Source organism: Acipenser ruthenus, chromosome 11 (genome assembly GCF_902713425.1).
Source record: "Acipenser ruthenus chromosome 11, fAciRut3.2 maternal haplotype, whole genome shotgun sequence".
NCBI classification, from domain to species: Eukaryota; Metazoa; Chordata; class Actinopteri; order Acipenseriformes; family Acipenseridae; genus Acipenser; species Acipenser ruthenus.
Window position 1 is genome coordinate 23,217,574 of NC_081199.1, and position 26,432 is coordinate 23,244,005.

The 26,432-nt window shown below is 38.0% G+C and overlaps 1 protein-coding gene across 1 annotated transcript in view; it reads left to right on the forward strand.

Moving 5' to 3' along the window:
• The first annotated feature begins 13,678 nt into the window (after positions 1-13,678).
• LOC117426356 (tensin-1-like) overlaps positions 13,679-26,432 on the forward strand; it is a 309,710-nt gene continuing 296,956 nt past the window's right edge. Inside the window, exon 1 of the mRNA XM_059033470.1 lies at positions 13,679-13,783. Within this exon, the coding sequence (XP_058889453.1) occupies positions 13,781-13,783 (3 nt within the window). The 5' untranslated portion in view covers positions 13,679-13,780. The remainder of the gene's footprint in view (positions 13,784-26,432) is intronic.

Sequence of the window (26,432 nt, forward strand, 5' to 3'; positions counted from 1 at the left end):
ACGGGATTCAAACCACTGGGCTCTTAATTGCATGACATTCTGCACTCCACGTGGTACAGTTTTTGCCAATGGGAAAATTATCAGTTTTGTGAAACAGAAGACTTCTGAAAAATGGGTGAACTTAAAATAAAAGGGCTTATCTCTTTCATTCTAAATAATAACAGTTTGCATTTACCTGCCACCACCCCCCATATTAAGTTTTAAGATTTTTTAGACGTTGTGATTTTTATTTTGGAATCCATTTTAAAATAGTGGGGTCTATTCAATGTATCTAAACATTGGTGTATATAACTACAGCCACCGTTTAAATCGTAAATTAAGATCACCATTGTAATTTTACTTAGACAAAAATACTTATCACACACTAAAAAAAAAAATTGGTCCCAATGATTTGAGTTTTTTTTTGATCCACCACCATTGAATTTAATAGTGTGATCTTTTAAAAGTCTTTTTTTTGTATATTTCTGTGTTGTTTGTTGCCTCACTTTGGATTTGGAATAGTAAGTAAATATACTGTAATTGGCAAATCACAAGAAAAGAAAGGCAAACAAACATTACTTTGATAATGTTACAAACATGACTACCTACACTCTTTCAACAATAAATACCTTTTTTTTTGTAATTAAATTTTGATTGAAACATATTATACAAAATGAATATAAGAACACTGGTAAGATGATCCCTTCCCCCACCTCTTACATGGGTTGTCAAGAAATAAATATGCTATACGTATAAGTCAAGACAACAATAAATACCTTTTAAAGAACCCCCCACGTTGAGTTTCAATCTGAAAATTCCATGGCCACTGCCCTTACCTGAGAGTTGTAAGTACATAACATTCAGAATGGATAGCCTCCTAGTGGCTGATGAGTTAATAATACCGACAACAGCATAAAACACGTACAGTACTTACCTTACGACCAGAGAGCTTGCTGTTTAGTTGAACGGTAAGACATTTGTCTTTGAACTGTAAGGTTTGCGGTTCGCATCCAGTCCTTGCCTATCCATTCAATTCAATGAGCTGCAATGCCGAGCCATTACAACCACAAAGTGCTAGTTTCTGCTGGGATTGAACATCTGCTGGGATAGATATCTATAAATGAATTTGTGATCTCTAAATTATAATTTGGCTTGCCATAGTAGAATGTTTACTTCTAAAATAAAATAAGGTTTCTACTCTGTGTGTGTGTATATATATATATATATATATATATATATATATATATATATATATATATATATATATATATATATATATATATATACCATTATTTTTCAAAGCACTGCAGCAGGATAAATAAACAGATTACACTGATTTGCCAAAATGTTTTTATTAAGAATATCACATTTTTGTCACCTTTTTATTGGATAATTTGAGAATAATTGTAATTATTTAGATCTTACAGAAACACAGTCATCCCCTAAACAGGTCAAAACTGGATGGTCCAGATGAACCAATCTTTTTTTTTTTGTAATCCCCATTCAGGCTTTGAGAATCTCAGAAACTATTTAGTTAGTTATCTCTGGGTTATCTTTCTGCATAGTTCGTGCTGAAAAAGGGTTAAGAGTAAAAGAACAAAACAAAAGCTGCAAATAAGAATGGGGTAATGGAGTTCTTTAAATAGGCTGACATGAATACAGAACGTTTGCAAAACTTGTCAACTCTGCTTACAAGTCATGTGCATTTCAAGTCCCGTCGTATAGAAAAAAAGAAATAGAATGTCCTGCACATTTGACAACATTTTGTATCAAAGCAAACCAGTTTACCATTCTGAAGGATGAGTGGCAGTAGTTCCTTTTTTTGCATATAGATGAACAAAACAGGACTAGCCAGAAACAATTATCTGTGTTATCCATGGAGGGCATCTTCAGATCTAAGCTCAAACTTCTCATCATTACCAGCCAGAATGTCAAGTCAAGTTTTAAATGCAATGCTACTCAAACGAGCTGTAGACATGATTATTTTCTATGGCATACTGTCAAGTAGTTTTCCAGACATTGTATTTTTTCAAGCCAGCCGTGGGCTAAAAAAGGTTTTGCAGTAATTTTGGTAATTTAACCATGGTTTGTCATTGCTGTAATACCCTGAGGGAAATTCGGATGTTGTTGATTCATCCTGGAGAACATCCGTGGATCCTGGATGGTATCTAAACTACAAACTGGTCAGTGGTTAAACTAGGTGTGCCAGGAGAATTCCATGGCTCCAAGTGCATTTACAGCACTTCTATACTGTATGTAGCAGGGTTTCTCTTTAGAGAGCCGTTATAGACCTGTTATAGTTCCCTTTGTGTGCATTTCCTCATTTACACTGCAGGGGTCAGTCATGCATTCCTAACGCATCAATATAAAGGATTGTGTATATTGCGTTTAATTTCATGAATTGTAAATATAACTGCCTGAAACTTAAGGCCTATAACATATACATATTAGACATTTTTCAGGCCTAATGCTAGATCAGTGAAACCCTATCCAAAATAATCATAAACACCCTTTTGCTTTAAAGGGGGTACAAATTCTAAAAGCAATTTAAAACTTGTTACTGCTACATTATTATTATTTGTTTATTTAGCAGATGCCTTTATCCAAGGCAACTTACAGAGACTAGGGTGTGTGAACTATGCATTAGCTGCAGAGTCACTTACAACTACGTCTCACCCAAAAGACAGAGCACAAAGAGGTTAAGTGACTTTCTCAGGGTCACACAATGAGGCAGTGGCTGAGGTGGGATTTGAACCGGGGACCTCCTGGTTACAAGCCCTTTTCTTTTACCACTGGACTACACAGCCTCTGCTACATACAAAAAGCATTTTCGCAACACAGCTGCTCTTGGAGTTTCGCATGTTCTTGTAGCTTTTTTCAATCAACAAAATGTGTTGCACTGCACTGTAGAGAAAAATGTTACATTCCTTCTTTTGGGTACTGTATCACTTTCTGAGATAAAGGTCTGTCAAAGGGCTGTGACCACTGGAGTTAGGCCCTGTAACCATGGGAATTGTAACCTTATAATCTGGCTTGTTTGAAAAAGACCAGTACTGCGTTAGAAACTGTCAATAAAAACAAAGAAATATTAAAAGGTCAAATAAATTATCTAGGAGGAGTAGAATAGAACAATAAGCCCATTACAGAATAAATCCAAAGCCTCACAAAACAGTTGGTTTCCAATTAATAATGGTCTGGGAGTCACGTTGTTCAGGTCAGTCTCACTGCAGTAGCGTGGCCCTGCATTTAACACCAGTGCAATGAAGCAGAGCCTAGCCCACAACCCAGCAGGTGAGAAAATCCTAACTATTAGTTATTTTTAGAAAATCACAAATGGATATGCAGGTGGTTACTTATGCTGATAAAGGACAGTAGCAATACCAAAATGAGTCAAACTAAAGAGGTCAAATATAGAAATAGTGTTTAAATGCCAGCTTAGAAATAGCAATTCTTTGTAGAACACTTTGCTTTGAAGTCACCTGAGTAAAAATTCCCAACTTGAGTGTGTCACTGACAGTATAAGTCACCTATGTCACAGTTACATTTTTACATGTAACAGTGGTAGCATGCACATTTCAACATAGTCATTTGCACAGCAAATACAATAAAACACTATACAATAGATATTAAAGACATTATACAACAACTGGACACCGCTGTCTCATTGTATTCTATGGAGATCAGCCGTTCTGTTATTAATAACGTAAACAATGACACTAATTAACTACATCTGTTCTAAAACCACTGTTTACTGAGAAACGTTTCACAGGCACGCTCGAGAAAAGTTAGCTTTCAGTAGACTACCATGATTATTTTAGACAAGCTGAGGTAAATAAATATCTTTAAAAAGTTGAAGTATATAAGATGTAAGTGAGATATGTATTGCTGTGGCATGTTCCTCTGTAAACAATAAACCTCAGGATCTCCAGTATAACTTAAAATGCACCACACGAATGTCATTGTCCCTTAAGTGTAAAACATTATATTACTGTTATAAAAGCATTCAATTAAATCCTTTAAAATCCACCCTGCATTAAGATTACAACTTATACAACAGCCACACTACTTAGATTTTTTACCATCTCCAACAACTAACTCATAACATAGCAGCAGTATTTCTCAATTTAAATGTATTACAGACTTCAAAGGCAATGGTAGCTCATTCCAAGTGTCTGGTGCCCGCCAGACACTGCTTCTGAAAAGACTCTTGAATTAGATACAGAACTTAATGAACTGTATTTGCCCTGGAGACTGAAAGCACAAGGTTTGAATATCTGACAGCACATTCACAGAAATGGCTGGAAGTGAAGTGGCAATGCAATAAAAACAATCACCCTGGTGGCCCATTTGGAGCCTCACACCTCTCATATATATTATATAAAGGGCATTTGCATATTTTCTATTGTATTCAAAGGCTTTCAAGAAAGTACATTTCTGTGTTTCTTGCTTTTTAATAACACAGTTTTCTCAATGCATATATTACTATGTATTCTAAAATGTGTTGTGTTTGAAAGCTTTTTTGAAGAGTGAGCACATAAATTTTGCAAATTGCTTTTGAAAAAGTGTTCTCAATGCATGGATTATTGTTGATTATTACCTGTCCGTTATTCCATTAGGAAAGGGTTAGCTGACGGCACCTCTAACTGTCTGATATGTGTCGTATGTGGCAGTGTTTATATTAAAATGTTACAACTGTAGTACAATTCTGTCACTGAAGGTCATTTGCTGGGCTGAGTTGAGTGGGGGACGGAGGGGGGTGATGCTGGGACGCCAGAATCACCGTCGAGCCCTCTTGAGGTGTCGTGGGCTAGTCGACGAAACACTGAGGATGGAAGGTGCCCACTTGAAAACCCCAGAGATGTACCCTACTTAGCTCAATCCAGACGGTTGTCATGCTGATGCGCTGGGGAGGCCGCACTTTGGTTGATCCCCGGAGCCAGCATCGCAGCCGTTGTGTGTGCTGATGCGCCAGGGAGGCAAAATAAGCTGATCCCTGTAGCCAGCATTACACTTCAGCCATCAACACCAGACAGAAGGATATCTACATCATCATATGGAAGGAAACGTAAATGGATGGAGACACATATGGATCACATTAGTTTACTGTAAAGCTACGTCTTAGTTGGTGCTTATCTTGGCGAGAGCCGAGTTCAAATCAGCATGAAGTTTTAACATCTACTCTCGTGTAATGGAAATCATGTAGGGTCCTGCGTTTTACGCGACCTGTTTTTTCCAATTGTAATTCAACTGCTGTCCCCTAGATGTCCCTGCAGCCACTCCAGTTATAGTAATCTAATTCACAATTAAGAAATCAACACATTACGCTTTGACTAATTAGAAAAATAAAAGATAATTATGATGAGTATAAATGGTAATTGAATAAACGTTAAAAAAATCGAGAGACCTAAACATGGAGTCATAGACATCACAATCAAAAAGCATTTCATTGAGCGAACGCACGCAACAATATCCACCTGGTGTTCTGCACACCGATGGGTATAATTTATTTTGCACAACTTGTAATTTATCTTTGGACCACACTCGAAAGCCAACAATAGACCGACATTTATCATCAGAAAAAAACACAGAAAACGAAAGGCTGAGATTGACAGCTATGAGACGGCGTCCTCCAGTAAAAAACATAAGGGAACGAACATTATGAACGCCAACGAGATGTTACTTTCGATTTGACAGAGGCATTTGTTTGTGCTAATATTCCCCTGGAAAAAAAATGGATAATCCCAAACTACGTGCATTTCTGAACAAACATGTAGTAAATGCGGGAGCAATTCCTACAGCAGGTCAACTGAGAAGAGAATATCTACCCCAAATTCCTGAGTTGCACAAGATGAAAATTATACAACTGGTAAAGATGTCTGACAGTTTATCTGTAGTTACTGACGAGTCTACAAATGCAAAAGATCAGTATGTTTTGCACATTTTGTTTGTTCTCCAAGGACTATCGAATACCTTCTAACTGAAAGTAATATTAGCCGATACAGTTAGTCTGCACTCTGTGAATTACTCATCGGTAGCACAGGGCGTTGTGAAATATTGAAACGCATTTGAAGTTAATTTTAATAATGTGACTGGATTTGTCTCTGATAATGCTTTTTGAGGTTTACTGCAAAATTCAGTACATTTGACTTGTACTGCCCACATAATAGCCCTTGCCAGCAAAATCTGGGCAAATAATATTCCGAAAGCAGCTAGTTGCAGCCGTTAAAAAAATTGTTTAAACATTGCCCAAGCAGAAAACTACATTGTAAAAGACCACCTGACAGAAGCAATCCAACAAGAAGGCTGTACTTTACCCATAAAGTTGCCACCTGAGCCATGCATAACACGATGGGGCACTTGGTATTCTGCTGCTGAATATCATTCCAAATACATCCCTTTTTGCACAGGCTTCGTGGAAAAGGAAATGCACATTTCAACAAACACTGCAGTGTTAAAGGACCTCCAGAAATTGCTTAAAGATGTGCAAAGTTTAACATCTCACCTCTCCCTAATTGCAATGCATGCCAAGGGACTGGTGGATCTGATTTAGTGGTTTGAAAAAGCCATGAAGTGAGAGTCCATCAAACATATAATAAAGTTGCAGAATTAATAAATACATACTGAGCAATGGCACAAGAGGTACACAGCACAGACGCCGCAATAAACAAACTATGTGTAAAAACCTTCCATGACGTTTCTGAAAAACTAACTAATTACTACAACCCGGATCAATTAAAAAAGAAACCATGTTTTTTTCAACCAGCTCATAACTCTGATGGCAGTAAGGATATTCGACCCACAACAAGTGTGTAGTTTGGATCTGGAAGCCCTCCCTTTATATTCTATTCCAGGATTTGATGCTGACTGTATATCAGAAATGGACAAATACCTCCCTGTCACAAAGACGGCCGGAGTGGGTGGTGTCAGACCAGAAGCAGGAAGTAAATAAACAGAGAGATGTGGTTTGTTTAAGCTGAGCGCATGATCGCGCTCAGCATTTAATAATTAACAGCACAGAAAATAAAAGGTTGGAACACAACAAAAACACAGGACACGGCACTACACTCCAAAATAAAAAGACAAACAAAATGGACTAGACAGTAAACAGACAGACAGACAAACGAAACACGGTGAGTGAGACAGTTCTTTCCTTATTATTATTATTATTATTATTATTATTATTATTATTATTATTATTATTATTATTCTTATTACCTCCTTCTCCACACTCGTTCTCCACTCACCGAACACCTAACCCTGAGTGAAAGAAACGTGCATCTATATATACTGTTGTGCTGGGATTCAATTACTAATTAATTATTCACTTGAATCCCAGCACGTGAATTAATTCTGTGCAACCCCGTGCTCACATATTTAACCAGCACGTGAAGTGATTTGTGCTCTCCTCGTGCCTAAATACAAATCTACACTTTAAACACACGTGAAACACAGACCCGTTTATATCCCGTGTACCAATCTATACACCAACATTAACATACGCACACATATATACAACACAGAACACACAAATGCACACAGGGGCGGGGCACTTTGCCACACTCCCATATGCAAAATAAAATGGCAGTAGAATGACTTTGAATTAATTTTGGATTAAAGCTGAAGAATTATTTCCCAATTTAACACGAAAGGCTAAAATATATTTGTCAGTTGTTACCAATTCTGTAGATGCTGAAAGAAGTGTTTCTTCTCATGGCCAAGTTTTTACAGAACAACGTCAGTCTATGAAAGAAGGCAGGGTTAACCAACTGACGATGCTTAAGTTTAATAGCAACATTTAATGCATGGGACATTTTCTTTCATGAAACTAAGTGACACGTAATGTGCTGCTTGCGAACAACCTTGCATTATTATTATTATTATTATTATTATTATTATTATTATTATTATTATGTTATATTTGTAATATATGTGTTACAGCATTGATGTTATGATTTCAGTATTTTATATAAATTGTTCTGGGAATCAGTGCTGGTTTTTTTAAATATTTTGTTGACAAATTATGTGTTCCTACTAGGAAACTGAAACATTGAAATTATTTATTTACACATTCTAAGAAATAATATTGAATAAGACGTATTAGTAATAAAGGGATGCAGGACTATATAAATGTCTGTAGCAGCTGCTGCCGCCTAATCAGCACACCAATGCGCGTTAATAGAATGACTAATTGAGATGATTAAAGGAATCAGGAGATTATTAATCAATAAGTGGTTTAATTAAGCAGACTACATGACCACCTTGTGGTGGGAGGAATGAAGTGCAGCCTAAGAAAGCAGGTCACGTAAAACACAGGGCCCTAGTCATTTGATAAGGATAACTGCAGAGTATTAGTGAGAAAGGTACCGGTTACAGAAACTGCAATCATTCTACATAAATACCCCCAAAACAGAGCTCTGTGTCGTTAGCTATATCACAGACTGTCCTTCTATGAAAGGAACAGGCATGATAATGCAGGCTGTAATTGCACATACTGAATCTTTCATTTCCAAGTGATCACTCATTTTCTTTTCAATGTGAAAAACGATAATTATTAGTGAGGCTTCCCGGCAGGGGAAGCACGCTCAAAAGAACCAGTCTCTCATGAATCCAAGTAAATACTGAATTGAAAGGTTTTGTTGGTCATCTACAATGGGACAGGATAGATTTATTAACACCCCCTGTTGAATGGGGGGAGAGTGGGGCAGGGGGGGCGGGGGGGTTGGTTCTAACCAGCTGACCCCGTGAGATCCCCCTGGTTCTCCTCAGACCCCCTCACCCCCCTTGGCTCATTGATGAACAATTACCAGCCTTCAGCAGAAAGCATAACATATCAATTTCGGCCATTCGTTTTTCCTAAAAATAAATACATAAATAACTCAGCATGATAGAAGAACCTTTACCACTTAATCATAACTGAACAGGATTTTGACTTTATTGCTTTCTCAGGGCATCGTTAGGATGATGTGATTTATGAGGAAATCTGCTGTGGTCTTGGGTATGCAGCAGTCCCTTTGGAAAATGCTGAATTTATATATAGATATCAACTGAAGCAGTGCTGTATGGGAAAACTGGCTTTATATAACATATTGTAGTCAAGTAGAGAGAACACACTTAATCTGGGAAAATGATGTCTTGAAAGTGATGGTGCTGTACTTTTTATGCATCTGTGTACCCATCGCTTCAGATAAGCTGCTTAAAAGTTGTTTTACACATTGAAAATGTAAATATTTAAATGTAATGGGTAATGAATACGAATAGCAATTTTGCAGCATAGCCTGAGTTCACACAGCTTGAGTTATCAAGCTGCTTATACTTCATTGCTTCCTGTCTTCTCACTAATCAATTGAGAATATACTGCATGTGGTAGCTAGAGAATGCTGGGACAGCTAATTGTAGCCTGTCTATGAATTGCCAGAAGCACATGACCAATAAGCCCGGATTTTCAATAAATTAATTAATACATTGGAGAGTAAATTACTCAAATGACCCAAAACCATTTCTAAAGATTGTTGGTCGCTTCTAAATGGAGTGCTCACTATAAATACAGAATGGTTTGTTGAAAGCCCTCCTGAGTCAAGCCGAAGGAACAACAACCTATTATGGGGCAAGTTCAGCATTGAAGAGGGGGTCTTGGTTTCAGTTCAGCTCCTCCTACATGGCACAAGGCAACTCCAGTTCAACGGAGGAAGCTGGTAGTCAATGAGGTGCAAAAGCAGGAGGAGAGGATGAGGTGTGTAAAGACGGTTTCCCTGGCCAAGCAGGGAGAATGGATGAGATGGGAGAGTGTGGAACAATGCAAGATTGGCTGGCAAGACCTATGGACAATGGAACAGAGCAGGATCAGTTTCCTCATCAGATCAACATATGATGTTCTTCCATCACCACAGAACCTAAACCTCTGGGTGGGTGAGGATCCCTCATGTCCTTTGTGTTCATCACCTGCAATATTAAGGCACATTTTGACAGGATGTAAGGTGGGTCTTAGCCAAGGATGGTTTACTTGGCGCCATGACCAGGTGCTGCGATGTTTGGCCTTAGCATTGGAAGACAAGCGTAACATGACCAGTAAGTTTCCACCAGTTCCATCAAAGCATTACACATAAAAGACAATATTCCTCCATCCAGGAGAGCAACCACCAAGAAAAGGTGTTAAAACCAAGCCTCGCCCAGGACAACTGGAAGCTGCTGGCAGCTTATTTTTCCACCTGAGATTGCCACCACTAACCTTCGACCAGACATTGTCTTGCGGTCTGGATCAGCACGCCTTGTTCATCTGGTAGAGTTAACAATTCATGGGAGGATGCTATTGATGAGGCGTATGAGAGGAAGAAACTTCGGTATGCTCAACTAGCTGCTGAAGCAGAACAGCGAGGATGGAGAGTCCGGGTTTACCCAGTGGAGGTGGGTTGTCAAGGATTTGTGGCACACTCTTCAACCCGGTTTCTCAGAGATGTCGGGTTCAGTGGTCAAGAATTGCATCACACAGTGAAGAGCTTATCTGAAGCAGCAGAAAGGAGCAGCATCTGGCTGTGGTTGAGACGGAAAGATTCTGGCTGGGTATCTCAAGCACAATAGAAAGCAATGCTGATGTATGAGTAAGTAAGCTGGGCTGAGTTGATTTGAGTGGGGGACGGAGGTGGGTGATGCTGGGACACCAGAATCACCGTTGAGCCCTCTTGAGGTGTCATGGACTAGTCGATGAAACACTGAGGATGGAAGGTGCCAACTTGAAGACCCCAGAGATGTACCCTACTTAGCTCAATCCAGACAGTTATCATGCTGATGTGCTGGGTAGACTGCACTGTGGTTGATCCGCAGAGCCAGCATCACAGCTGTTGTGTGTGCTGATGCGCTGGGGAGGCAAAATATAAGCTGATCCTTGGAGCCAGCATTACACTCCAGCCATCAACACCAGGCAGAAGGATATCTACATCTTCAGATGGAAAGAAACACAAATGGATGGAGATGCAGATGGATCACATTAGTTTGCTGTAAAGCTACGTCTTAGTTGGTGCTTATCTTGGCGAGAGCCGAGTTCAAATCAGCATGAAGTTTTAACATCTACTCTCATGTAATGGAAATCAATCTTACCAAGATATTTAGTTTTATGTTATTCCTGTATATACTGCAATACAGTGTTATGGGACTGGGAATGTACAATGGGACACAAGTCCTCTACATTTACCTGTCATGCACTTTAATTTTCACATTTGCAGTTTTGAAAGAAACACATGTATTTTTATTTTTCTACTATATGCATTTAACATAGTTTACAATGTTTTGCCACATTTTCAGTATGCCATATCTCTCTGGGCTTTACAATACTAACCTATTCTTTACCATCCCTTCACTGTATTTTGCTTTTATATGGTAGAACGCACAAGGGTAAGACAATACCTTTTAAGCATGTTAAAAATGCCCTTAATGTTCCAGCCTTTCACCTGTGGAGGCCTAGAAAAAGTTACAATGATGGTGTCATTTTAGCCCTCCGTGGAGAGCATTGTAATCCACATGCCTTTTTATTACAAGTGAATAGTATGGTACATTTATTGCAATCATTGTTCAGATCTGAACTGTGGGCGAGGCTGTAACGGTAAAGTTAATGATCCAAACTATTCAGGATATTTGTGGTTACTTAAGAAAACAGGTTCCCTGATTTATCCAGCAAAAGCACTTTATGCTGAAAGACTTTTGTTTATGTTACTGCTGCTGTTGAACCACTGCTGCAATTATGCTAAACTCTTCGAATAAAGCAACCAACTTACTTATCAACAGTGCTGCTGATAAAGCAACCAACTTACTTAACAGTCCAAATATAACTTCCAATACCTCATGTAATAGTAATTTGCTTCAGATGCCAGCTTTTTTTTTTACATCCTCTTACTATGTTATGGTGTTTGTGGTCATTCTGAGAGGATCTGGATTCTCCAATGTTGAGTTATAATATTTGTTTATCTGCCTTACCTGGTTTCAAGACCACAGGCTTCCTCATTCCATTAAAATCATATGACAATGTTATCTTCAACTATGTGGCTGTTGTGATTCCTGTTTATTAATAGAGTTGAACAGGCTTTAATTTATGTTTGAAAACTGTGAAAATAAGTATGTTTGGTTAATAGAGCATTTTCAGTTACAAGGGAGTCCTTATGGAGCCATACAAACTTGAAGATAAAAGGTCTTGTTTACTAAAAAGCAAATTGAATAACTACACTCAGACACAGATTCAGTCATTTCTGCTCATTAAACATGTTTCATGTTTAAAACATCAATATGCTGCATTTTGACTACACTATCCTCGCATCTACGTAAACTAACATCATCCTTGCAGTTTTTTTCAAACCTATTGAAAACCTTAAATGGGATACTTCAAAAGAGCCATATTGCAGAGCTTTATGAGTCATCTATGGCTCAAAAGCCATCCGTTGACCAGCCTAGCTCTAAAGAATTTGTACTAAATAACGTCCTTACCAAGTTTTGTCATAATCAAATAAGCGGTTCTCTGGCTATAAAAAGAAATGTACTGTTGCTGGGGAACTGGACACACTGCTAAATAAATTGAGTTACACAGATGCTACTTGGTATGAGTGACTTTATGCAAGGTCTTGTAGTGGTCTAGTAAATGGTAATGTAAATCAGAGTGGATGGCTGATCAGACGACATTGTATCTGTGTTTTGGTACCTCAAAGACACACCATCATCCAGGAGATGTTGCATCCCTAGCAGCCACACATAACTGTCATTATAGATGCTGCCGTAAGATCAAGTAGATCAATGGCTGATACAACAGCATCCTTGTCAAGTTTGTTGTAATGTTAATTCGGCATTTTAAATTTATTCAAAATGTATAATCTGACTTCTAAAACAAAAGGTTCTCTTGGTAAAACGCGGATAAATAAATACATTCAAAGTCAAAGCACCCCGTGCCTTCAGAGGTAGTCCTTGAAAGTTCACTCAGCCACATGACTTGTCTCTAACTTAACCCAGCTGTAAAACTGGATAGATTCCAGCCCCCTACAAAGAATAAGGAATTTATTTTACTGTGCCTTGTCTTATGGTCATAATAATATGAAATCATTGTTATTGAATATTCAATCCACACTGTTTATTTAACATGACTCTCACGAGTACAGACTGTATTTAAACACCACACACACACTCACATATTTCATTGAATTGTCAGGTCTTTTTTATAAATCTCCTGATAAAAAACAGTTTGTTCAGGTTCAAATGCCAGCAGGCTGGAGTGTCTATTTATTCATCTTTTAAATAACACAGACAGGCCTATTATTGTTCTTTATTAACCAGCAGTTAAATCACCATCATTCCTTCTTGTCAAGTTTAATAAAACCTTGACTGGTACTAATGTATTTTATACTCTCCCAGCGCTTGGCAGCCCCATTAGAAAAAGAACAGGGACTCTGTCAATAATCAACAGGGGAGTTGTGTATCACAGACACGTCAATAGCATTTCAGCAGGTTAAACTTTGACCTTCACGGTAGGAAAAAAAAAAAAACAGCTCATGTTGCACAGTAATGAAACCCCCTGCTTAGCTGTTTTTTCTTGCATATATGTATTTTATAGAAGTTAAAAAAAGAGAATTTGCCAGGACAAATCATTGACTCTTAGCAGTCCCTGGCCTTGGTTTTCCCTGGCAGGACCTGTTCGTAGACAGATTTGCTGCATCTGGGACCTAGCTGTGGGCAAAAGGATTAGGTGGGGATTAAAAAGACCAGTTTCACAAGAACTTCTCAATAAGGAGAACCTTTGGGGGGCAGGAGGACTTGGGTAGAGTTCTTGGGAATGGTAAGTATATGCATCCTGGTAATGGGCACTGTAACAGTTTTTTGTTGTTGTTTGGTACAAAAGGTGCCACATTTAAATCTGTTATGCCATTCCATTCAACAATGAATAACTTTGAAAAATATCAACCTGTTGCAGCCTATCAGCACAATAGGTTCTGCCTTATCATACAGGGGTACTTCAAAATCTTTCCTGTGTCACGGGAAGATCAGATATGTACAGGTGCCTAAGGGAAAGGGACCCTTGCACAATGAGGAATTTATAAAGAATACAGAAAGATTATGAAAGCGTAATATTTGCTAAGAGAATTTTGTCACTAAGGGAATGGATGAGGACAATAAGATAGTCTTACATAACAGAGTTTATTTTCATTGATTTATTGATTTTGTGTTTGCCTGTCAGCCTGTCTGGAGAGTTGCAGTCTGTGCTTTGGAAATTACACAATTTGTCTGCAAAACAGATGTATAAGGATAGTTTGATTTTTGAGTACTAATTAAGGTTGTTTGGTTTTCTGGATAACTGGTGATGGTGAATTGTACATATGCCTGCCTATGTACAGTATGTGTATATTCATGAGGTGGACAATTTTTATATATATATATATATATATATATATATATATATATATATATATATAGCTCTGGAAAAAATTAAGAGACCACTGCAAAATTATCAGTTTCTCTGGTTTTACTATTTATAGGTATGTGTTTGGGTAAAATGAACATTTTTGTTTTATTCTATAAACTACTGACAACATTTCTCCCAAATTCCAAATAAAAATATTGTCATTTAGAGCATTTATTTGCAGAAAATGACAACTGGTCAAAATAACAAAAAAGATGCAGTGTTGTCAGACCTCGAATGCTGCAAAGAAAATAAGTTCATATTCATTTTTAAACAACACAATACTAATATTTTAACTTAGGAAGAGTTCAGAAATCAATATTTGGTGGAATAACCCTGATTTTCAAGCACAGCTTTCATGCGTCTTGGCATGCTCTCCACCAGTCTTTCACATTGATGTTGGGTGACTTTATGCCACTCCTGGCGCAAAAATTCAAGCAGCTTAGCTTTGTTTGATGGCTTGTGACCATCCATCTTCCTCTTGATCACATTCCAGAGGTTTTCAATGGGGTTCAGGTCTGGAGATTGGGCTGGCCATGACAGAGTCTTGATCTGGTGGTCCTCCATCCACACCTTGATTGACCTGGCTGTGTGGCATGGAGCACTGTCCTGCTGGAAAAATCAATCCTCAGAGTTGGGGAACATTGTCAGAGCAGAAGGAAGCAAGTTTTCTTCCAGGACAACCTTGTACTTGGCTTGATTCATGCATCCTTCACAAAGACAAATCTGCCCGATTCAAGCCTTGCTGAAGCACCCCCAGATGAGTCCAATTTTCAGCTTTGCCCAACACCTGGTCGTCTAATGGTTAGACGGAGACCTGGAGAGGCCTACAAGCCACAGTGTCTCGCACCCACTGTGAAATGTGGTGGAGGATCGGTGATGATCTGGGGGTGCTTCAGCAAGGCTGGAATCGGGCAGCTTTGGCATGAATAGGAAGAGGAAGATGGATGGTCACAAGCCAACAAAGCCGAGCTGCTTGAATTTTTGCGCCAGGAGTGGTATAAAAGTCACCCAACATCAATGTGAAAGACTGGTGGAGAGCATGCCAAGACGCATGAAAGCTGTGCTTGAAAATCGGGTTATTCCACCAAATGTTGATTTCTGAACTCTTCCTAAGTTAAAACATTAGTATTGTGTTGTTTAAAAATGAATATGAACTTATTTTCTTTGCATTATTCGAGGTCTGACAACACTGCATCTTTTTTGTTATTTTGACCAGTTGTCATTTTCTGCAAATAAATGCTCTAAATGACAATATTTTTATTTGGAATTTGGGAGAAATGTTGTCAGTAGTTTATAGAATAAAACAAAAATGTTCATTTTACCCAAACTCATACCTATAAACAGTAAAACCAGAGAAACTGATAATTTTGCAGTGGTCTCTTAATTTTTTCCAGAGCTGTATATACACACACACTTTAGCTCAAAGAGCCAGCTACCCATATATTATCGTCCACCTCATGAAGATACTATGCTAATAAACTGACATTTGTTTATTAAAGTCTGGGGTTTGCGGCAACTGTACTTTGATCTCAAATGGGGGTGATGCACATCCAATTCTTGGCCTCTATTTTGGACATCCAGTGCCAACTGTCCAAACTTGTGTGGTGGTTTGGCAACACTGTTGGGACATCCAAAATCAGTTTGAGATTTCCACCCAGACTGCCAGATGAAAAGGCAGTGTGTTGCTTACCAATGCTCCACCTAGTACCCTAAAATACATGTTTTAGGACTGTTTTCTGCTACTTGTGTAATTGATTCTACTGGTGTGCCGTTCTACTTGATACACACCTGTTCTGTGCTATAAAATGAACTGGGGAATGGTTTATAGCCTTGAATAGATACACATTTCCCGACTTTTCCCAGACTCTCCTAACAACCACACTCTGCATCAGATACAATGGAAATATTTGCCTCAGCGAGTAACTTCATTCATACTTAGAAACCATTTAAGATATAGACTTAACAGTTGCAGATTTATATAAACATCCTACGACACTTCACATCTCACAAACCAGTACACTGCTAGCTCAGGCTGAAATAGGATATTTTTTGTTAAGTCCCTGCACAGTTTGGCCCATTTTTATATCTTTTTTTTTTTTTTGTTCACAATACATACTAATGCTGTGTGTACAGAAGTTCAGACATGTCATTTATTGCGAGGGTTTGGTTGCAAATTATAATACAAATAAGGGACTAATACTACTATACTCTTCTTGGCATTGTGTTCAAGTAACACTGGGAACGTTGCAGAACAATTCCAAGTTGTAACTTGTCAGTCACAGGGGCCATTGTAAGATATTTCTTCAATGAGGTATATGCTGGGAGTGGTTCAAATGTTTACTAAATGGTCCTATTAAAAACATTGATAATGATTATATAAATATTTTTATGAGGAATGGGCAGGAACTGCATCAAATTACAGTAATGTACTTATTTTATGAACTTTTGTATGCTCTACTAAACCCATTCATGGTAAACAGTGTGTGTTAATCCCTGTGACATTTTGATATATTTATTTATTGTCATTTCATTCTATCCGTCAATAGTGTTAAGTATAATAATTTATGTTGAATTATTTTAGATGAGTTTACAATGGTAATTATATATCAAGGGCTTAACATTTTAAAAAGTACTGTCCTTTTATTTAATTTGTCAAATGGTTTAATAAAATGCAATAAGTTAACTCACCCTTAATGTGTGGTGGGGGTGTACAGAACACAGAGCTTTATTAATGTCTAAGGACTCTTTCATTTAGCATCGACGAGTGATGTTGACTGTTGTGTTGTCTAATGCCTCTTTGTTAATTACACAACCTTGATTTTTAGCAGTAAGTCAAGTTGAGGTTCCTTCTCATCTACACATTGTGTACGGTTGCTGAATCAGAGGCTTTAATGAGAGCTAAATTGATATTTTGTTTGCACCACACTGCTGACCCCTCTAACTTTTTATCCTTTAACCCAACTAGGCTGAAAACATAATAAAGCAACTTGGATGGACCATTGGAACCAATTACAGCAAATTGTTTGACAGATTCTACTGTACTAACCAATCCAGTACAAAAACAGAAAATATTACTGGACCTCCACAGTCGCCACCCGACTCAACAAAATATATTTAAAAAATACATCTCTCTAATAATGTGACAGAAGAATGACAACTAGAGCAATGGTTTAAATAGACTAAATAGGTTTCAATCAAACATTATGAACATTTACCTCAGACTTGTCTTCAAGGCATGCTTGAAAAGAAAATGCAAACCAATTGGGCTTATATTAATGTAATACATAATTTAAAAAAAATAAATAAATAAAAAAGTAAAATTGACCTAAAGGGTTATCATTGGCTATGCCATGTTACCTGAAACACACCTGCAAGAGCACTGCACAGGGGGATATTGTGCACCGAAATGAGAGGTGAACAGGTGACGAACATCTGTGCACTTACTTCATGAAACCTGCGTTAATAGGTACGAAAGCAGAGGGGAAAATGCCACCAAAGTGCTTTTTACTGTGGAGATACTGCCGATTCCAGGGCATGTGATGTCCTAAATGTTTCCAGTACTGTCAGAGAGGATAATTCGTTTTAAGTGGGTAAAAATTATTAATGGGAGGAAAGACATAAAAACTTATGGTCAAAGTCCTGAGTTGTTTTCGGGCCCGATGTTTCCACTGTGGGCAGATTGCCCATGTATTATATTTACTATGCCCATAGAGTAATATAGGTCTATATCTTTACTCACAACTATCTTATTTTGAGTAACTCAAAAACAACCACCCTGTTTTCTGCTTATATCACGTGTAATTAACCATTGTAAAAAAAAAAAAAAAAACTCACTCTTTCACACTCTTCTCAGGTTCGTTTGTCCCTTTAGAATTACTGACCCAACAGTATTTAGTTTTTAGCGAGTTTGCGCACTTATTACAAAAACAAAATCCTAACTCTGTTTTCAAGCGATCTCTAAACTTTGGTAAATTCCTTACACTAGCCTAGAACACTGGACGGCTGGGACAAAAATTAACCCCAGGGATCTGCCCTGCCACAGCATGTACTGGTGCTTTGGGGAGATTGTTTGTTATTGTGATGGGGGGTAATTTGGGGGGGGGGGGGGGGTAAAAAAAAACAAACAAACAAACAAACAAACAAAACACATTCTTATCTGTGTGACATCACAATCCACTCTAGGTTTCTGTTAGTATTGAACCTGGGCTGGTTAAAAGTATCAAAACGCTTGCAGCAAGTATGCCTAACATAAGTGGTAAGCCACTGGCCAACAAAAGAAACAGTTCACCAATTTTCAGTAACATAGTTAAACTTGATTCAGTTTTTATAGGGTCACACAGCTTTCAAAACTTAGATTATAATTAGATTATAATTTAAACACATTTCAACAGGCATTTCAAGCACCCTGCTCTGGACTCTTGACCGGAGGATCGTGGGTTCAATCCCCGGTGGGGGACACTGCTGCTGTACCCTTGAGCAAGGTACTTTACCTGGATTGCTCCAGTAAAACCCAACTGTATAAATGGGTAATTGTATGTAAAAATAATGTGATATCTTGTAACAATTGTAAATTGCCCTGGATAAGGGGGCATCTGCTAAGAAATAAATAATAATAATAATTATAATAATAATAATAATAATAATAGGGGCCTGGTGTGTAAACAGAACAGGTCACAGTGATCGATTAGGCATTCCTCCACTCTTGAGTAAAGGCCTGAATATTTATATCAGGCCCTCCCTCACTCATGTAGGAAAATCTGATATATGCTTAATTTAGAGCAGATATCCATAAAGCTGGCAGTGGTGGAGACAAAGGGGCCACTTCGGAGAGCAAAACAACATATCTACTGAAGATACCATTGCATGTTTAAATTTCAAGGATACTTCAAATATCTCTTACCATCTAGGCAAACACAAGTCGAATTTATTTTATTGACAGGGAAACAAACTGAAAAAGAAGCCATTTCCAAAGTAAAATTAAAGGTTGCAGATTTAGGCACATTTAACATTCTGTTTCATTAAATTGAATAGCAATTAGCTGAATTGAAGACAAAGCTTATTGACTGTCCTGTATCTGCTAGTTAACGGTGGAAATCATTAGAAAACTAGTACAATAGCTTTACTTGAGAAAAAAATAAAACTGAGGCATATGGTAACCGAGGCATTTGAGCTAATGTAGACTATATTACCTATGTCTATGGAAGGCAACTATAAGTGGAGAGCAGCTACTGAACTCAAAGCACCCTAACAAAGATTCGAACATAATAATAAAAACATAGTATTTAAGTACAATTATTACAAACATCTTACTAAAGGTAAGGGAAACGTTTGAAGTAAGTAAAAACACAGACTGACATTCTAGCTTTAAATTTTGGCTGCATATTTTGCAGAAACACGCTGTAGACGGCCACTTTAAGTTGGGATACTGTAGAGGCCCCTGTATATCCGTCTGCCCTTACATATGTTACAATTTAGAATTATGTGCATCTAATTGTGATTAAACTTACCAAGGGCATTCTTTAGCACAAGTCTTACCTTTATTTATTTTAACCTGGTCTTACTAAGCCACTCACCCCCGATTTTGTGATTGAGAAACTGCACAGGTAACAAAGTTAATGCATTTAAAACAGCATCTACTTGAAATATAAAAATTGTGCAAAGGAGTTACGATGGAAGTATGATTTCAAGAAAACATTTTGAGGTCAAGATATGTAAATGCAAAAAAGGTTACAGAAGTCTACTTGTATAAAACTTTCTGAAAAAGCTTTAAGGAAAAATTGTATTTATCATTCTAGGAGAAATGTCTGAAATAAATTTGTAGACCCTAAGGTATTATACTGTACCTGGTAACTTATGATGAGTTATTTTTAAGTCAACTGAGGAAAAACATACATTTATGCTTTTGAAAAAACGGAAAGTGGGCAAGTTATTTGTAAATAGCTACCTTAAATGTACATGTTTACAAACATCTGGGTTACTGCTGCAATGGTGTCGATCATGGGGTTTCCATGCAGGGCAATTTATGCGTGAAATGGCGATGCACGTGCACGTTTGGGAAAATTACTCGTGTAAATCAGCTTTGTGGCCAAATAAAATAGCCAAAGAGAGGGATAGGATAAAACTCATTTACTTGTGTAAAACACGGGAAAATCCACATCCAGTTTCACATAGAAACCCGCATTTCACGTATAAATGTTAATGAGTTTGTTTACCCTTAAGTGACATCACTATAAATATTGCAAGGGAGCTGGTCGGATGTTATTGTGTATTCCAGAAAGTAAGTGGCTGATGGGCAGTTTTATGATTAGTAGTGGTGTAGTTTACCTTATTGATAATGCAGGCGGCTTTTTTTTTTTTGCTGTGTCTGGCCTGCCATGTTGTATATCTCTTGTGGGTTTACAGTTCTATATAAAACCACTTACCATGAACTGCGTTATGCCCTTGTTATAGTATTAAAGCAGCTGTTTGAGAATACCCTTGCTGTAAAAACTACGCTGAAGTTAAAACACGAACAGCTAGTGAGCTGCTTAAATGTCTAACTGAATTAATTCCCGTTCTTTTTTTATCCCAGCTATGTCCCAAAACACGTGTCCGCCCTCCACGTTAATAAATGTAAAGTAGTTGAACTGGATGTCGTGAGCCAGCTTGATCGCCAAAAACAGTGCAACATATATACCAACAAGTTGTTGATGCCCTCTCAGAACCGACCAAATAAACGTATTGGTTGTGTTTTATTTGTTTGCATCATTCATATTTAGCACAACATTAAATCCAACACAACTTAAAAGAAAACTAGCGGCTGAGGTAACCTTGACAGTTGCCAAGTCCGCTTTATAATAAGCGGGATTGGGCTTGTTTGAGAGTCGCGGATTGGAATTTGCATAAACACCCACTCTAACATGGGTTGCGCTTGTTTTGAAAGGCAGTGCCGTGTTTTTTTTTTTCTCTCATGAGACTTGGCAACACTAGTAACCTTTCCCGTCTGTTTCACAGGCAGCCACTGATTCCTGAACACCTCATTTTGTTGTTGACAAAAGTTTGTACAGGATACAGCAGGCAGTGGCAATTTTAGGAACAAACTAATGCTGCACTTCAGTCCATTTCATCAGTATCCGCCACCTCCCTTTCAAGTGCCCACTACCCGTATTTTTTTAAAATTTATTTAGCAGACACCTTTAGCCAAGGGGACTTACAATGACTATGATCTGTGAACTATGCATCAGCTGCAGAGTCACTTACAACTACGTCTCACCTGAAAGACAGAGCACAAGGATGTTACGTGACTTGCTCAGGGTCACACAATGAGTCAGTGGCTGAGGTGGGTTTTGACCTCCTGGTTACAAGCCCGTTTCTTTAACCACTGGACCACACAGCCTCCTAGTATTTGCCCAAGCATGGTGTAGAATGCTTCTCAGCAGTTGTCAGCCATCCGGATGGGTAGAGTTTCTAAGCCAGGGTAGTATACGCATCATCATCTGATCCCCTATATGCTGTATTGCCTGAATGAAAGGGAAATATATATAATGTCTCTGCCAGGTTTTCAGTCATGGTCATCCACGATATCTGTTGGTCAGCTTCATTTTATACCTCAGAGTTCATTTTTAATTTAGTGAGTCATAAGAAATTACTTGAAAAACAGTATTCACTACTAACGACATGACACCCAACTAATGACATTTGAAAAACAAAAGTTTGGGCAAGAGCAGTAAGACGCATTAACCAACCAGGCACAAGGTATTTTGCTTTATTACAGCAGCTTAGATTCACTTGTGTAACAGATCTCTACGCATGGAAACCACATTTACAAAATGTCACTAATAATCTTCAAAAACAGCAGGAGTACTTTACGCATAGTTAATTTACATATCAACCCCAACCTTTCCCAATCCATTTGCATGACGTCAGGTGAAAAGCCCGGTTTACTCGAGTAAAATAAACAGAGTGAAAGGAAACCCCAAAAAGCATTTTACACGAGACATTGAGCAAATGTCTCGAGCTAGAAACAAACAAGAAAAAAACAACACACATGCATGGAAACTCTACCTTTGTTACGCGTCCAATTGTTGTCCCCTCAACACCAAAGGGACATTGTGGCCCTGGAGATAGTTCAACATAGAGCAACCAGACTAATTATGGGGCAAAGGACTGAGCTATGGAGACAGGCTGAAAGAATTGAATCTACTTAGTCTGGAACAAAGAAGAATTGGGGGGGGGGGGGGGGGGCGACAGGCTTGAAGTCTTTAGGACCTTAAAAAGAGTTGATATACAGTACCCTCCATAAGTATTGGGACAGTGAAGTCAAAATTGCTATTTTTGCTGTACACTCAAGCAATATGAAAATACGAGTAAAAGATGAATGAGGCAAAAGTACAGAATGTCACCTTTTATTTCTGGTAGTTTCAAGACATACATGTTTTACCAACTAAGAATAACAGCACATTTAGAGTTCCATCCCCCCATTTTATGTGAGCATAAGTATTGGGACAATTCAACTTAAGCAAATATAAGAAGTATAAAAGCTAGTATTTAGTCGCAAATCTCTTGCATGCAATAACAGCAGTGAGTCTGCGACCCATTGACATCACCAAACTCTTGGTATCGTCCTTTGAGATGCTTTGCCAAGCCTTTGCTGCAGCCATTTTCAGCTGTTGCTTGTTTTGGGGAGTTTCTGACTTCAGTCTCCTCTTCAGAAAGTGAAATGCATGTTCAATCGGATTTAAATCAGGAGATTGACTTGGCCAGTCAAAACTTTCCACTTTTTTCACCTGATGAACCCCTTGGTTGCGTTGGCAGTGTGTTTTGGGTAATTGTCCTGTTGCATTGTAAAGCGCCGCCCAATGAGTCTGGTGGCATTTTCTTGTACATTGGTAGCCAAGATGCTTCTGTACACTTCTGAAGTCATTCTGCTGCTGCCATCATTCGTTACATCATCAATAAAGAGGAGTGAGCCTGTTCCAGAGGCAGCCATGCATGCCCATGCCATGACACTACCGCCACCATCTGTAGTTCCTTTTTTTCTCTCTCCACACTTTTGCCTTCCCATCACTTTGATAAAGGTTCATCTTCGTCTCATCTGTCCATAAAACTCTGTTCCAAAACTCTTCTGGCTCATCTCTGTACTTTTTAGCAAATTCTAATCTGGCCTTTCTGTTTTTGGTGCTGATCAGAGGTTTGCATCTTGCAGTGTAGCCTTTGTAATTCTGCTGCCGAAGAACTTCTGCGAACAGTAGATTGCGACACTTTCACCCCAGCATTCTGGAGGTTGTTGGTGATTTCACCGACACTTATTTTAGGGTTGTTTTTCACAGCTCTGGTAATTTTTCTGTCATCAACTGCTGTTGTTTTCCTTGGCCGACCTGGTCGTTGCCGATTGCTGAAGACACCAGTGGTTGCTTTCTTTTTCGGGACATTCCAAACTTGATTTGGCTATGCCCAACTTTTGTGCTATGGTTCTAATTGAGTTCCTCTTTTCTTTTAGCATCCAAATCACTTGATTTTCTTTCAGACAGCTCCCTAGTCTTCATGTTGGATTATGCCTACTAACACCAAACACGGACTCCAAAGGCAAAAGCAAAGGATAGAACTGAGACTACACATTCACAGCTCTTATGTGTGAACAATCAATGCAACAGGAAACACCTGATCAATTAGAAACCTGTGAGCCAAATGTCCCAATACTTATGCTCACATAAAATGGGGGGATGGAACTCTGAAAGTGCTGTTATTCTTAGTTGGTAAAACATGTATGTGTTGAAACAGCCAGATATAAAAGGTGACATTCTGTACTTTTGCCTCATTCATCTTTTAATTGTATTTTTATATTGCTTGAGTGTACACTTATGCTCACATAAAATAATGGTTTACCAGAGGCAGGGGGGTGGAGAAAGAAACAGGTATAATGTAAGTGTATTACTACAGCATAGAGACAAAGGATTGTTTTCAGAGGGAGCAAAAGGTAGATACTCGATTGGTAAACTTCATTAAAGGAGACAGTGGGCTGGAAGCTGGGAGGGGGTGACCTTGCTAGATGCTAACCAAAATTGCTTTAGTGCAGAGGGAATGTAATAAAGTAAAAGGGGACAACAGAGTCTGGAGAGCTCATTTATTTATCTCGCTCCCTCACTGTCTCTCATAGCCCGGAGTAATGGAGCTGCAATCCAGTAATTAAATCAGCTCTTGGTAATTAAGCCCTAAACACAGTTGAGGTAGTAGCGTGCTGCTGTGGGTTAGCAGGGAAAGATTGTGGCTGCAGGTTAAAGGCCGAGATATTACTCATTACCTTGAAACAAAATGAGATTCAAATCATCATGTGCTGCATGCTCTCACTGTCTCTTCCTTTATTTCCTTCAAATACATTTCACATGCTATCCCCATGAACTTGTATTATCTGTAACACATTTGGTGAATGAGGAGAGAAATCCTAAATTTATTAGGTCTGTGGCAGAATAAACCTGAGCCAAAGTGAAGAGAGACTGAAATCTAACTATTACTGCACAACAAGGAGGATCTTGCATTACAAGTTGCACTATTGAGGGGTACAGTATCAAATTGATTTTGGAAGTCTTGGATATTACACTTTTTAAAAAAGGACCCAGAAGTCCTAACTAGATTTAACTTTTTTTTTTTTTAAACATATTGGTGTGTAAAAAGCTTAAGCCTTCGGTCAGTGTAAACAAACACTTAAATATATAGCTAAACAGTTCAGTATTGAAAACAACACAAAACATTGTTTCAGGTTTTAATACAGTACTTTGTCACCTGGTTTCCACAGCATCAGCATTTAAAGAATTGCACACCAAATTAGTGTAACAAACTCAACTCCAGAGGTAAATCAAAATAATTGTGATTACCTGATCACAAATTATATTCCCACCTGCAATAAGCCATATATTAAAAAGGTAGGCGAGCCGCATGCCAGATAAAAGAAATACACAGGGCACGACAGTAATCCTTACAATAAATATGCATTGAGGCAATAAAAACAAACCACAAAGTAAGAATAGAAATAGTGGATAACAATAAAACTAGATAAGTGAAAAAAACAAATCACATCTCACAATTACAGAACAATAAATCTTATCAAGTGGACCAAAAAATAAGACAGTCCAATTTGAGTCCTTGATCACCAAATGGGCAGAGTCCCAAAACATACAAATAAAAAACAGAAGCCAAAATATTTTAAAAAAAATGTACCCTGGCTTAAAACTATCCATGCACAGGGCATAATAAAGAAAATAAACTGGGGCTTCTGTCCTGGAGCTGCCCCAATGACAGAATTTTAAAAAAATAAATAAATAAATAAATAAAAACACCAGACTATTTGACCAGAACAAAGGTACTGGTATATAATCAATCCAGGTGATATAAGAAAAAAAAATACAAAGAGAAAAATGTATAAAAGTTGCTTTTCAAAAAAAAAAAAAAAAATTCTGCTGCAGTAAATTGGCTTGATCTCACCCGGCGTTCAGGAAATGATACAACAGCAAAATCACCTTGGTTTGGAAATGTCCATCCAACAAACGATTTCCTAATGGAGAAGTAGCTTGGACGAATAATCCATTTAAATCCCAGGGTAAAACAGGAACAGTTTGGTGAGACAACGAACAGTAATCCAGAGGTTGGACATGAGGACCAATAAATTTATATTAATTTGCTAAAGCAAAGTTCAGACTCAGCTAAAGAAGTTAATTGTAGCATTGATTCAGTTTTTTGATATAAACTTCTTTGCTAAGTGTATTTTTTTTTTTTTAGCTTAGAAAATAAGTTTACTAACACTAACACTAACACTCACAGCACCCGCACCCTTCTCTCTCCTCTCTAAACAAAAACTAACTCCCTCTTAACCAGTCAGGTGCCTGTAATAAATAGATTGCCAAATGCTTAATGAGACAAAGATAATCAATTAAAGTTGAACCAGGCCATTGATATAAGGTCACTTAAAAACAATTAACTAGATAAATAGGAGAATAGATGGAGGGATAATTACTAATATGTTATGTATGGAAAACAGAATATATAAAGATTT